This window comes from Eleutherodactylus coqui, chromosome 12, assembly GCF_035609145.1.
Source record: "Eleutherodactylus coqui strain aEleCoq1 chromosome 12, aEleCoq1.hap1, whole genome shotgun sequence".
Classification (NCBI taxonomy): domain Eukaryota; kingdom Metazoa; phylum Chordata; class Amphibia; order Anura; family Eleutherodactylidae; genus Eleutherodactylus; species Eleutherodactylus coqui.
Window position 1 is genome coordinate 69,843,694 of NC_089848.1, and position 14,090 is coordinate 69,857,783.

General features: G+C 42.7%; 1 protein-coding gene across 1 annotated transcript in view; it reads left to right on the plus strand.

The window, feature by feature from the left end:
- DNAH11 (dynein axonemal heavy chain 11) overlaps nt 1-14,090 on the plus strand; it is a 270,457-nt gene that overhangs the window by 60,122 nt on the left and 196,245 nt on the right. Inside the window, exons 17-23 of the mRNA XM_066584695.1 lie at nt 2,763-3,095; nt 4,719-4,973; nt 5,063-5,232; nt 8,290-8,512; nt 10,163-10,279; nt 10,361-10,447; nt 11,493-11,651. Coding sequence (XP_066440792.1) covers nt 2,763-3,095; nt 4,719-4,973; nt 5,063-5,232; nt 8,290-8,512; nt 10,163-10,279; nt 10,361-10,447; nt 11,493-11,651 — 1,344 coding nt within the window. The remainder of the gene's footprint in view (nt 1-2,762; nt 3,096-4,718; nt 4,974-5,062; nt 5,233-8,289; nt 8,513-10,162; nt 10,280-10,360; nt 10,448-11,492; nt 11,652-14,090) is intronic.

The window sequence follows — 14,090 nt, forward strand, 5'->3', positions numbered from 1 at the left end:
TACTATCCAGCTTGTTATCAGTACACCGTTCAAAAGCCTTCATCTCTGATGGTATGGATCTGCATTAGTTCCTATGGCATGGGCAGCTTACACATCTTGAAAGGCACTATCAATGCTGAGCAGCATGTAGAGGTTTTAGAACAACATATGCTCCAATCCAGACAACGTCTCTTTCAGCGAAAGCCTTGCATATTTCAGCAAGACACTGCTAAACCAAATACTGAATCCATCACGACAACATGGCTCTGCAGAAGAAGAGTCCGGGGGCTGAACTGACCCGCCTGCAGTCCAGACCTTTCACTGATAAAAAAAAATGCTGTCACAATATGAAAGGAAAAATCCGGCAAAGACGACCCAGAACTGTTGAGCAGCTAGAATCCTACATCAGACAAGAATGGGGCAACATTCTTCTTCCAAAACTCCAGCAATTGATCTCCTCACTTCCCAGATGTTTACAGACTGTTGTAAAAAGAAGAAGGGATGCTACACACTAGTAGACACGGCCCAACTTTTGTGAGATGTGTTGCTGCCATCACTTTCTAAATGAGTAAATTTTTTAAATAAAAAATGGAAAAAAGTCTCCCTTCCCCCTTCTGATATGTTCTGTTATGAATAAAATATGGTTACACGAGATTTCCAGATAATTGCAATCTTTTTCTCTTTAAATTTATTTACATTTTACACAACATCCCAACTTTTTTTCAAGTGAGGTTGTAATTTATAAGATGTCTTTGTTTGCAAGAATAAAGTGCAAGCTATAGTTAAAGAGTGTTGTGCCTCAACCCGTTCGAGAATGCGCTATGATGTTTGTACTCTCAGCATACCCTCTTAAATCCGAGGTACACTTGTTCATCTAATACACAATGGTAATGATGAGATCAACCTAACCTTTAGGGCTCGTTCAGACGAGCATGTTTACGCGTGCACAAGACTGTGCGTCTATTTAGAACCATTTATTTCATGTGCTGTGTTCACATGTCTATGTTTTACAGGTGTGCAAACGCGCATACCTGCACAACATAGGACATGCGTGCACGCATAGGTCCGTGCTGCGTGTCAATATTCCCCGTGGAGAGTCAGCACTGTCACAGTGTTCAGTGACAAGCGGGGGGTAAAGAATCCCCTGTGACAGCTGTGGCAGGGGATCGTGATGTTCTCCCATTGCTTTCAATGAGAGAACTGCTGCCGGTGGACCCATTGAAAACAATGGGAGGCAGGCAATCCCTGCATTGATTTTCGGGGATGGGCTTTAAATATAAGCTCTTCCTTGAAAAATCATCCCTAGCATGTATAAAAGTATATATATAATCACCTCTCCACGGCACTGGGGGGCTCAGGCGCTTTTATCCGCTTGTCCTCCTGAACTGCTCTGAAGCTGTATCAGCAGGCCAGGATTTAAAAACCCCGCCTGCTGAAATGGCTGTATCTGATTGTCTGAAAGCTCAGCCAATCACAGGCAGCGCTCATTTATTGAATGACAGCTGAGTGCTGCCTATGATTGGTCACAGCGCTCAGCCAATCACAGGCAGCACTCGGCCATTCATTGAATTCAATTCCGGCGGCCCCACTGAAAACAATGGTGCACGGAGCTTCATTTACGCGTGTTTTTGCACGTACGTAAATGCGCGGTCTGTGCGCACGAACACACGCTCGTGTGAACGAGGCCTTAGACAGATGTCTTGCCTGTAAAACCAATTTATTTTAGCTCTATTTTTGTATTATAGTACCACAGAGCTCCAAATCTGCTGCACAGCTCTAGAGTTAAAGGGGTATTCACATCTCTAGCAATCATGACATATCCACATTATGCCACAAAATGTCTCATACTTGCACCTACGTCGAGGAAGGGGGCACTCAGACCTCCGTCCCGCCTGATTAGATGGCTGCTGAATCCAGATAGAGAATGAATAGAGAAGTGCCCACGCATATCATTTCTCTTTATATTTAACTTCTATGGGAGTTGCAAAAACAGCTGAGAATACAAATTCTGTGGATATGCCTAAGGCCGCTTGCACAAAGCCTGCATAGGAGTGCATTACAATACGCACTCCTATGCAGACGGCCGCGGTTTGGCCGCACGGCAAACAAACCGCGGCATGTCCTATTTTTGTGCGGGGCTCGCAGAGCCTCGCACAGAAACGTCACTCACCCGGCCGCTGGCTCCGGTCTGCGCATGCGCACATGAAAGAGCCGGGACCGCCGGGTGCGGGTGAGTATGCACTCGTCACTGCAGGCGCTCGGGTCGGGTCCCACGGCGAGAATTCTCGCCGCCGGATCCGACCCGCTCGTCTGCAGGCGGCCTAAAATGTCTCAGATGGGAATACCCTTTTAAATGATAAACTTCAGCAACTGTTAGAGGCGTTTCAGAGCTTACTACACACTTTTATAACACAGTATGCAATAAGCTCCTAAGCTGCCCATAATGGAGGTAGAGTTATATCTATAAACTCTACTACTATGCCAGGGTTTCTGAGCTCCTTATTAGTAAACAGTAGGTCCTAATGATGTAAAGATATTTTGCAAAATTAATAGGCACCGAAGGTTAGACCTAAAGATAGCCTAGTGTGAAAAGGTGCACATTCACTTTAGGCATTTTACGTACAACTGGGGACTCCCAGGCTTTTGACCGACCTAGAGTATAAATACTGGTATCACTGTTGGATTGGAATGAAATGCATATGCATTACTTAGTATCAGTGCATAGTACATGGGAAGAATCATCCTTCATTAACGCTCCTATGTCAAACCATTTTTTTCCACAGGAAAACCTGAAACTTTTAAAGGCTGTTCCAGATGTAGATGCATGGAAGATCTATATGGAGTACATGGATGACATTGTGACAGATGGACTGTATAATACTATTTTTCATTCTTTGGTGTTTTTTGTAGAGAACACAGATGATAGATTAAAACCAGCTCCTTTATTTGAAGCACAAATGTGTCTTAGTGGTAATGAAATTGTATTTAAGCCTTCTTTACAGAAAGAAGATGGGGATGGTCTCTATGACCTCATGGAGGAACTTCTAGGTGACATATTTAAAATGTCAGAGCATGTAAAAAGAATTGCAAAACATTTTGGTGAAGACAGTTACCAGGTAAGTGCATATATATACTAAGAGGACCAAACAGTTCTGAAAAAAGGGGAAAGTAGATTGCTACCTGGTAGTCCATTATGATCTCCACACATCACACACACAGCTCTACTACATCCATCTTGATTCCCACACATTAAACACACAGCTCTACTACATCCATCTTGATTCCCACACATCACACACACAGCTTTACTACATCCTGATTCACACACATTACACACACAGCTTTACTACATCCATCCTGATTCACACACATGACACACACAGCTCAGCTACATGCTGATTCACACACATCACACACAGCTCTGCTACATCAACATCCGTCTCGATTTACACACATCACCAGACTCCTAGATACAGTGATGAGCCCCATGTCATGTGATCCCTGACTCCACTCACATAGGTGATCACATGGTGGTGACGTCATCACAAGTCCTGGTAGCTGCTGTCGGCTTATACAGTATACAGTACTGTCTACCAAACTGCACAATAGCTCCTCCCACAGCAGTGACATCACCACAGGTACTTCAGCCCACCGAATCTCTTTTACTAAACTGCACAATGGCTCCTTCCACAGCAGCGACATCACCGCAGGTGGTTCAGCCCACTCTGAGGTGACAATAGGGCAGTGTCTTCTGTCAGAACCGCTGAGATGTGTCTGAGATAATAACGGCTCAGTTGTATTCTCATTTTGTCATTTCTGTCCTCTCCTTTTCAAAAGCCCTAACTATGTTGTTCTTCTGTCGGTCAGGCTCTGTGTTTTATAAATTTTGTAGGACCTTCAATGACGTCATCAGGGAAGGGGGGGCAATGACGTCATAAGGGGCGGAGCATCAGAAGCACTCACATACATACTAACGGATAAGTGGTCGTTAGTAGTTTGATTAGATTTTTTAACCAGTTGGGCTCCTGGAATGATTGACGGTGAGTCAGCTAGTCAGTAATGTTCTTATGATATTTAAATGACTCCTCCTTGCATAGAGCACTGGTTTTACTTCCTGTATACTGGTTTGCAGTGACTATCCTCTGTGCTTCCTTGTGGTAATAGTGTGAATGGAGTTGTTACTGAGCCTCTTGTCCTATGCCTTTTTGTATCGACCTCCTCTGTGTTTAATTGTTAGTATTTGTATAGTGTTCTGTGTTTAGTTTCCCTGGTTCCTCACTGACCTCGGACCTTGCCTCAGAGAAGCAGTGGGGGTCACACTTTTCAGGGCAGGTGCTCTGCTTCATAGCAGGTCTAGTTAGGGAGGTTAGGGGATGCTTCGTCCCTTTATTTACTTTATCTAGATTATTCTCTGATCCTGCATCTACCTACTTCTAGTTCCCTGTATACACATCTTTCAGTCTGCCTTGGTATTCAGCTCCCTATTGTCCCCCCTTGCTTAGTTCTAGACCAATGTGACACCTACAGCCTACCTTGTGTACATTTACTGCACAGTTGAACATATTCTAATCTTTCCTGTAAGCAGCCATATCACACTTGGAGAAACATATTAAAAGTATTTTTCATCATCAGTGGTTTATCTCACTTCTCTTTAGGCAATACACATTTTATTTTAGCATTGATAAGAGTACTTTGGTAAAAATATAATGTTGACATTCTGGTCTTTCTTTGTGTCACAGAATGACCTAGATGAAATGAGTGACCTGTCACAAATCCGACAAGGAATTATGGACAAGATTACAGTTGTTATTAGCAAAGTCTTAGATTTCCAAAGCACATATGATTCCTATTCTCACCTGTGGACGGATGACAGGTTAGAGTTCATGAGACAATTTCTTCTATACGGTCATGTGTTAACATCGGAAGAAATTGAGGCTCATGCTGATGATGGGGTTCCGGAAAATCCACCCTCCATAGATCAGTTTAAAGAGCAGGTGAGAAGCGAGACATAACCGGTATGTAACTCCAACATCATATTACAAAGATCAAAGAATATTTTTAAATATTTTTCTTTTCATTCCAGATTGACATCTATGAAAACCTTTATACTCAGATGTTTTCTTCTGAGGATACCAAGGTCTTTGAAAGTTGGTTCAGACTGGATTTAAAGCCTTTTAAAATGAACATGCTTGTGATCATCAGAAAATGGAGCTGGATGTTTAAAGAGCACCTTCTCAGATTTGTTGTTGACAGGTGAGCAATTCCCGCAGGCTATTTAGTTACTCATTGTTATTTCGAGGGCAAACGTGTTCACAGTGCAATTGAATTAAACTTGATATCCGGGCCCTTTTAGACTGAATAATTACCATTCAGATTCTCTCTGGATCGCGCCAATCTAAATGATAATCGTTCAGTGTGAATGCTGTTAGTGACTGAACCATGAACCTTTATTATGCAGGTTTCTAAGGGTGGCTTCACTTGTACATCGGGGGTTCCAGTTTCCTGCTTCGCTTGGGAAGCTGGAAAGGAGAATCCCTTAGCCGAATGGCTCCGTCTTAGGATGGAACTCAACATTACCATTGACTATAATGGGGTCCGTTCAGTTTCTTTTACTGGAAGAAAAAGGCCCGCATGCAGTGCTATTTCTTCTGGTATTTTGTGCCGGATCTGTGATGAAACCTCCGATCGGAGGTCCCAACGCAAATGTGAAACCGGCCTAAGCCGTGCTTTTCCCGGTGACGTCCATTTTTGGGGGGAAAACGCAGACTCACAGAAACATTATTACAATTCGTGTATGTAATATTTGTAATAATGATTGGTTGGTTGTCAGTATACGATTTGCTTTCAGTTCATTCATTTCCTCTAATATGTTTGTCTAAAACAATTAAAATATTTTCACGGTATAAAATCCTTCGTTGACAGTTTTCTTTGGTACAATATGAATTGGGTTCTGCTGGGTATTAGTGTCATAGCTTCCATTCTTAACAAACCAAACCTGATGGATCCGGCTGGCTTATAAAGAGGGTTGTTTATTTTTAATGGCAAGAATAGTGTTGCAGCCTTAGGGCTACTTCACACGAGCGTCATTTTGATAGCAAGTTGGCGGGTCAAAAAATAGCGTCTATTAGAACCAATGCTTTCCTATATGTTCATGCGCCTTAAAAAAAATTGTGCGTCAAAAGATAGAACATTGGAGCGTTATTTTTACACAACAAAATTTCTATCGCGTCAAAAGATGGCAAAGTGCTGGAAGCTCCATAGACGTCTATGGGAGTCTATACAAGCAGTCCAAAAAAGGTGTGGAGGGACTTTATCGGTGGCTAGCACTGCTAAACAATGACAGGTGTCTCTAGTGAGACATTTAAAGTGATTACAGTAGTCTTGCCGACTGAAGCTGGCTGCGACTTCTTGCAGTGAACTGCAGCCAGCCGTGAAAAGTCGCGAAGAATAGCCGTGACTTGGACGTGGCTATTCTTCATTCATGCGATTATGAGCAGCTATCGGAGCATCAAAATGACGCTTGTGGGAAGAAGGCCTTAGGATGACTACCCACTAGCGTTTTTTTTACTGCGAAATTCGCAGCATTTTTTCCCCCCAGGGGTCTATGGGACTTGTAATGTTAAAATCGCGATCGCGCAAAATCAAGGCTTCGCGGTAAATTGCGATTTTGTGCGATCGCGATTTTAACATTACAAGTCCCATAGACCCGTGCAGGAAAAAAACACCGAATTTTGCAGTGAAAAAAAAACTGTAGTGGGTAGTCACCCTAAGGCCTTAGTCACACGGGCGTTTTTTCACGCGATTTGCGCATCGCATGACGGATGCGCATGCGCAAATCGCGTGACCGGCGCCGAAAAATCGGCCCAAAAATCGCCCGAAAATCTGCTCCTAGCCGCGTTTCATTAGAAACGGGCCGGAGCTGTCCAGCGCATTGCATTCAATGGAGCCGGCAATACAGCGGCTCCATTGAATGCAAGCGCTGCGGGCGTGCGCGGGGTTAATTGTCGGGAAGGGGTTAAATATATAACCCCTTACCTGCAATGCATCCTTAAATGTGAAAAAATTAAAAAAAAGGATGTACTCACCTGCTCCCGGCAGCTGGAGATCCCGGCGGTCGGCCTGCAGTGGGTGTGAAGGAGGTGTGACTCAGGCTTGCCCCTGATTGGCTCAGCGCTGAGCCAATCAGAAGCAAGTCTCAGTCACACCCATTCATGAATTCATGAATGGGTGTGACTGAGCTCAGCCTCTGATTGGCTCAGGCTGAGCCAATCAGGGGCAAGCCTGAGTCACACCTCCTTCACACCCACTGCAGGCCGACCGCCGGGATCTCCAGCTGCCGGGAGCAGGTGAGAACATCCTTTTTTTTTATTTTTTCACATTTAAGGATGCATTGCAGGTAAGGGGTTATATATTTAACCCCTTCCCGACAATTAACCCCGCGCACGCCGGCAGCCCATTGCTTTCAATGGAGCGGCTGTATTGCCGCTCCATTGAATTCAATGGGCAAACATCGTTCTTCTCTGCCACAGCTGTTCCAGCTGTGGCAGAGAAGAATGATTTGTCTTCTATATGTTCTCAATGGGGTCGGCGCTGCTGCCGCCGGCCCCGTTGAGCGCATATAGAGAAGAGAACAGGAATCGCAGATCGCAGATAAGTGCGATCTGCGATTTCTGTTCTCTAATTTATCGGACGAGCGCATAAAAAGCGCTCATGTGTCCGATACCATTGCAAAGCAATGGTTTTAAAAAGTCGCCGGACGCATGCGCATGCGCAAATCGCGGCAATAAACGCCCGTGTGACTAAGCCCTAAAAGAGCATGAAAAGGGATATTCTCCTCTCCACAGGATATGCCTTAAATGACTGATAGATGTGGGTCTTACCTCCATGACTCGCATGTATCTCCTAATTTGACCCAACAAAATCCTGTCATGGCTCACTTCCACTGCCTGATTTGGCCCGGATTATGGAAACAGTTGAAATGCTTTACACTTGTTTCTGTAACTCCCATAAAAGTGAATGTGAGTTGCAAAAACAATATAGCATAGCGACGTATGCTGTTTCCAAATCTCATAATTGATGGAAACAGGGCAGTTAGCTGTTTCCATAACTCTCATTCACTTCTGTGGGAGTTATGAAAACAGAGTAGAACATCCAGTTTGACTAATACCGTAATCTCGGCTGCCAGTGGCCACTGCTTACTGACAAGTATTTCCATCTCAGCCATGATTGACTGAGATGGAAATACCTGTTTAAGTGTTTTACTTTTAATTTTTGGACACCGACATATAAACCTGTTTTGCATTTTCTTAGTTTGTCTGACCTGGAGGAATTTATTAAGCTGACTGATTCTGGTCTGCAGCAGAAAGTGGTGGAAGGAGATTATAGTGCCCTTGTTGGCATCATGGAGCACATTCTGGCTGTGAGAGACCGACAGGCAGCAACTGATGAACTTTTTGAGCCTATCAAACAGACCATCGCCTTGTTAGAAAGCTATGGACAAAAACTGCCGGATCAGATTTACATCCAGCTGGAGGTAAGTCTTCTTTGGGTGTACTCTAAGTAGGCTTATGGGTCATAATGTCCACGTAAGAACGTACGTGGATTGTGACGTGGAATTCAATTGAAATCCGTGTTTGATTTTTCTGATGTGGATTTTGCCATGTGAATATGACCTATAGCTAACATATGCCACTGTATGGCTATGCAGAAGTATATGTCCAAAGAATGCTTCTCATGTTTGACCCCCATGTATACATGTGAATTCACTCTTAAGGGCTCACTCACTGTGTGTATAAAAAAAAAGACAGCGAAATAAAAAAGGCAGCATAATATCCTGTCAGGCCCCTGGGACTCAGCGGAGTAGCACCTACTGCCCCGAAGTAGATGTCCATCTGACGTCAAGTGACTGCTTTGGGCATTTAGTGGCTGTAGTGTCCATTTATACGCTGCAGTGTCACCGTCCCAATCTCCTAGTGTCATGGTATTTTTTACACACGTAAGGGCGCCCACCCACTGGCGATTTTTTTTCCTTTGCGTTTTGCGTTTTTTCTCAAGAGCAATTAGAATTGAATGTGTTTCTGTCCACTTGCGTTTTTTTTTCAGTCCGTTGCAATTTTTAACATAGGAACTGTCAGTTGCATATGTGTCCTTATTTTTCTATTAATGCACCCATGAATGTCAATGGAAATTAACGGAAAAGGCGCAAAAAAGCCGCGAAAATGCCGCAAAAAACGCCGCCAAAAACGCGTGGAAAACGCTGCATTTTTCACGCACGAAAATCGCAAATGCCAGTGGGTGGGCGCCCTTATGTGCAGTACACAGCAACTATGTATGTAACATGCGTATCTGCTGCATATGTTAAATCCCCATAGCCTATATTAGTGCATATTACACAGCAAAATAGGACATGCTGCTTTTTGTTTTTCACTTGTGTAATCAAGTGCATGAAATAAACGCTGGTGTGTGTGATACAGTACATGCCAATGGGCTTTTAGCTCCGCGTATTACGCATGTGAAAAATACGTATGCAAGGGTAGTTTCAGGCGACCACAGGTGCAACTACGCTCCCCGGAAGGTTTTTTAACAGCCGTTCAAACTCCGCAACATAGTGCTGGAGTTGGAAGAAAACAGCAGGAAGATAGGTGCTGCCCTATCTTTGCCGCATGTAGTTAACGCTATGTGCAGGAAAGATAGGACAAGTCCTATCTTTTCTCGCCCGTACAATTAATGGGCGAGAATCCCGATAGCGAAAACAAAACCATTGAAATCAGTGGTTTTGTTTTTTCCCATAATGTGGTCGTGATTATCACGGTCACATAAGGGGAGAAAACCACGTTCGTCTGAAACCGCCCTAATATACGGACCACAAACGCCATTGTGAGCGAGCTCTAATTGTTTATACACAAGCTTCTCCATAAAGAAATGGACCGCATAGGGAAGTATTGTCATTTTTTGTACTTTGTTGTCTAAAATCTTACAGTATGTATCCAGGAAATCTGCTAATTATTATCTGGTTCTCCAACTTTCATCCATAATGTATATATTCTCTGCAAAATTAATAATATTCAGACAATTAACTCTTTCTAATTCATATATAAATTCTATAACAGAACAAAAAAGTAACAAAGTCTCACCATGTGGTCTCAAGATTTGTTCTCCGACCTTCTTTCATATCATCCTGTAGGAATTGCCAGAAAAATGGAACAACACCAAAAAAACAGCAATTACTGTGAAACATGACCTGGCCCCCCTGCAGATAGCAGAGGTTTCTGTTGTCAGGAAAAGATGTGTTGCTTTTGATGTAAGTATGTGGTAGATAACAGCCAGCTTCGGTACAGAATCATGGGCATTCTCTTTACTCTGTATATTTATTTTCTTCCAGGTGAAACAGAATAATTTTAGGGAGATGTTTTGCCTGGAAGCTCCATTCTCATACAATTCCCAATATCCATATACTCTTCTAGATAAGGTAATGTAAATAAGCTGTCAGCAACTGCTGTTGATGCAACGCTACATAGGGAGAGCCAAAGGGGAGCCGCCCGGGAGACTCCACTACCCGTGTCCAGCTTTTATTACAACTGTGCTTTCCCTGAAACACTGCAGCATTTTAGAGTAAAACATAGTTCTTTGTAAAAGAAAAATATAGTTTCTTGCTGTCCACGGTTAGAGCAACGTGAATTTGCTGACAGGTTTACTTTAAATATCAACACAGCAGATAAATGTGATGCACTGTAGAATTATAAGCAAAACAAAATGGGGAAGTTATAGTTTTCCATTTAATAGGGCCACTTTTATAAAAACAAATAGCCCCTAAAAGTCATTTTGTTGTAATTTCAAAAGCTGTATGTACTGTATAAAATATTTAAAGTATAAGATAAGATACATGTCCACTAGGAAATTCGGGCCCGCGTGGATTTTCCATGCAGAATCCCACAACAGGTCCCTCCTTTCCCCCAGACATGAGGTCATGCGCAGTACAGATTTTTTGTTTAAATATTTGTTTTTATATTTTATAAATATTTGTGGGATATCGCTGTCGCTAGGCGATGACGTGGGTACCCGCAACCAATCCACAATTGACATTGAGGATAGGTTGTGGGTCAAACTGCTTCCGTTGACTTCAATAGAAACCGTCCGTGTGGATACCACACAAAAATAGAACATGCTACGATTTTAAATGCACTCGCGGAAATCGCAGTCGTTCTCTGCTCATCTGAGCAGACTTGCAAATGTTCTATTTTTTTAATAGGCGCGGAATACCGCTGTTGAAATCTGGAAGTGTGAAGCCGGCCTTATATAGATTGTGTTAGACAAGAAAACTCACTGGTGTGGTCAAACCACTTTGTAATCAAGTACTTCCCTGGAAGTGATGTATTATGACAAATTTCGATCCTTTTTTTTAAACAGTAGATTTACTTTTAATTAGACAGGAAATTTATGGCACTCAGTAAACAAACATCCTAAATTCATCTTCATTTATAACATTAAAAACAATGTCCCTCTTTCTCCCGCAGGCCAACCAAGATCTGCTTGGCTTAGAGCTAGAAGTGAAACAGATACATGAATCTGCTGATCTGTTTGAGGTCGCAGTTCCCGACTATAAGCAGATGAAGAAATGCCGTGAGGAAATAAAACTGCTTAAGGAATTGTGGGATATTATATATAATGTCCAGGTATAGCTTCCTCATTCCAAATGGCAGAGCATTAGTTGTGTTTCATAGGACAGTCAGATGAGCATATTGTAACACGTCCGTAATACAGATCTGTTACAGATAACTTTACAACCTTATGTCATCAGCATTTCATCCATATTTGATTTGCCTCCATATTGGTTTGATTTTCTACTGGGCGAATACTGATCTGTATTTGCCCAACAGAAAATAATACGAATATAGAAGCAATAATGGACTAAAATAATTCATGCTGCGTTTTTAGAAAACGGCCGTGAAAAATACATCCGTCTGAATAGATGCATAGATTTACGTTAGGTTTGTGTTGCAGTTAGCAAAATATAGAGCTAGAATACGCTTGTCTGAAAGCGACCTTAAGCATGGTAAGGGCTATTTCTAGCTACTACAAATTTACATGGGTACAGTACACACTAATAGGTGGCCTTTGTTGTATGATCCCATAACACATGTACTTTTTATGGCAAAAAGGTTTTATTTTTATTATGAATAAGCATATTCTATTTCTTTAGGGCGTGGAACCCAGAAATGATCATAATTCACACTTGTTTTTTAAAGGATGTACATTTATTTTTTTAGAACTGCTTGAAAGAGTCAGCATGATGAGTGCAGAGTCAGAATAAGGGTGCATGTCCACAGACGATAAATCGCCGGCAGATCACACTGTGTGAAGCTTTTCATAGCGTTGCTATGGAAAGAGCAGGAGCGGTGTCCACGAGCAGAGAATCATAGCGATTCTCCGCTCGCGGGATCTAAATCGCGGCATGCCGTGATTCTCTGCGGTGAGCCTATCTATTAGATAGGCTCACCTCAGAGACCTGACAGCGCTTTCCCCTCGTCCCCTGCCGCAGAATATCGCTAGCAATATTCCACCTCAGCCATGAACAGGGGGCCTAAATGGTCCAAGAGTAATTGACTGGCTTTCTCTAACACAGAATCTAATGAAAAATACTTAGCTATGAAACCGTCACTTGGTAATAGCAAACATTAATATTTCGGTCATACTCATTGGATATCATCCCACATTCTATTGAATCCAGCAATCCCAAAATGCACATGACTTCCTCCAAGGAATAGCCATTGCTTAAACACTTTCAATACTGTAACAATCATCTGGTTTCACCCATGAAAGTATTATTGCGCAAAAAGGACTAAAGTTTTGAAGCTTCTTTCAGTGATGTCAACTTTCACTATATCTAAATACGTTTCGTCCAATAAGAAGTAAACTAAATGAATGGGCTAACTCTTTATCTGGATAGTGCTGTATTGTGCTATAAGGCTGGTGCATACAGATATGTTCCTCCTTACATTTTCTCTTAGCTGGATATGTTTGGATATGTTATATCCAGCTTTTCTAAACATGATTTTACAACAGTCTGCCATGAGATCTCCAATCCTGTATGTCTGTTGTGGCCCCCCAGTGGTTATGTTGTGGATCGCAGTTTGTGCAGTCTTTGGCTAGCATGTAATGACATTGTATTGAATTAGTTTAATGGGAAATTGCAATCTTTTATCAAATTCCAGCTAAGGTAAGAGTTAAAATGCCTGTATATGATTTTCTATCCTACATACCTATAAACTGAAACTGTAAAGATCTACATCTACCAGTAACAAATGCCATATATTATAGAGTGCTTATCTACTTTATCTGACCATATACAGTGTTAATTCAGTGGGAGACTTAGTAGATCATCAACCGGGGCTGTTCACACAGCTTGGGCCCCTGCCTGCCATAACTGTGTCAGCACACTTTTCTTTGTCCAGCACTGCTGCGCCGATCCTCTGCAGCACCATTGCCACGTTTATAACATAAATGTTAGATCAGCATGAGGACTTCTTCCAGCCACAACTCATTTCTGCACTCTCTCCATTGTGCTGCTACCCCCAATGCCCCTCTCAATGCTTCTCCATAGTAAAAGTGCCCCTTCTTCCCCTCAAACAGTACTAGTGCCCCCTTTTTGACTCCTAAACTAATAGTGCCCCACAAAGTAATAATCCCCAATAGCACCCAACACAAAAAAGTAATGCCTCTTTTGTGACCTACAGTAATAGTGCACTCCTTTATGCCCAACAATCATAATTCTTTTTTGTGCCCCCTCACAAGATAATAATGCCCTCTATGTACCCTCGCAAGTGATAGATTCCTTCTCTATGCTCCTCTGTATACCCTCCACAGCCCTGCAGCTCCAGTCACAATGAACGACTTCTATTCCATATGCTGTACTATAATCACAGTACGGTCTGGGCATGGTCCAACTCCTCCCCCATCTCCCGCACATACTGTACTGAGAGAGGAGACTGGGAACACGTTGGGTAACGCCCAGACCATGCTGTGTTGATGCTGCCATTTCAGGTATATTATACAGATTGTTTTGTGTGACCGACAGCCACTTGGATGATAGGGCGGTTTGGATGGCCATGGGT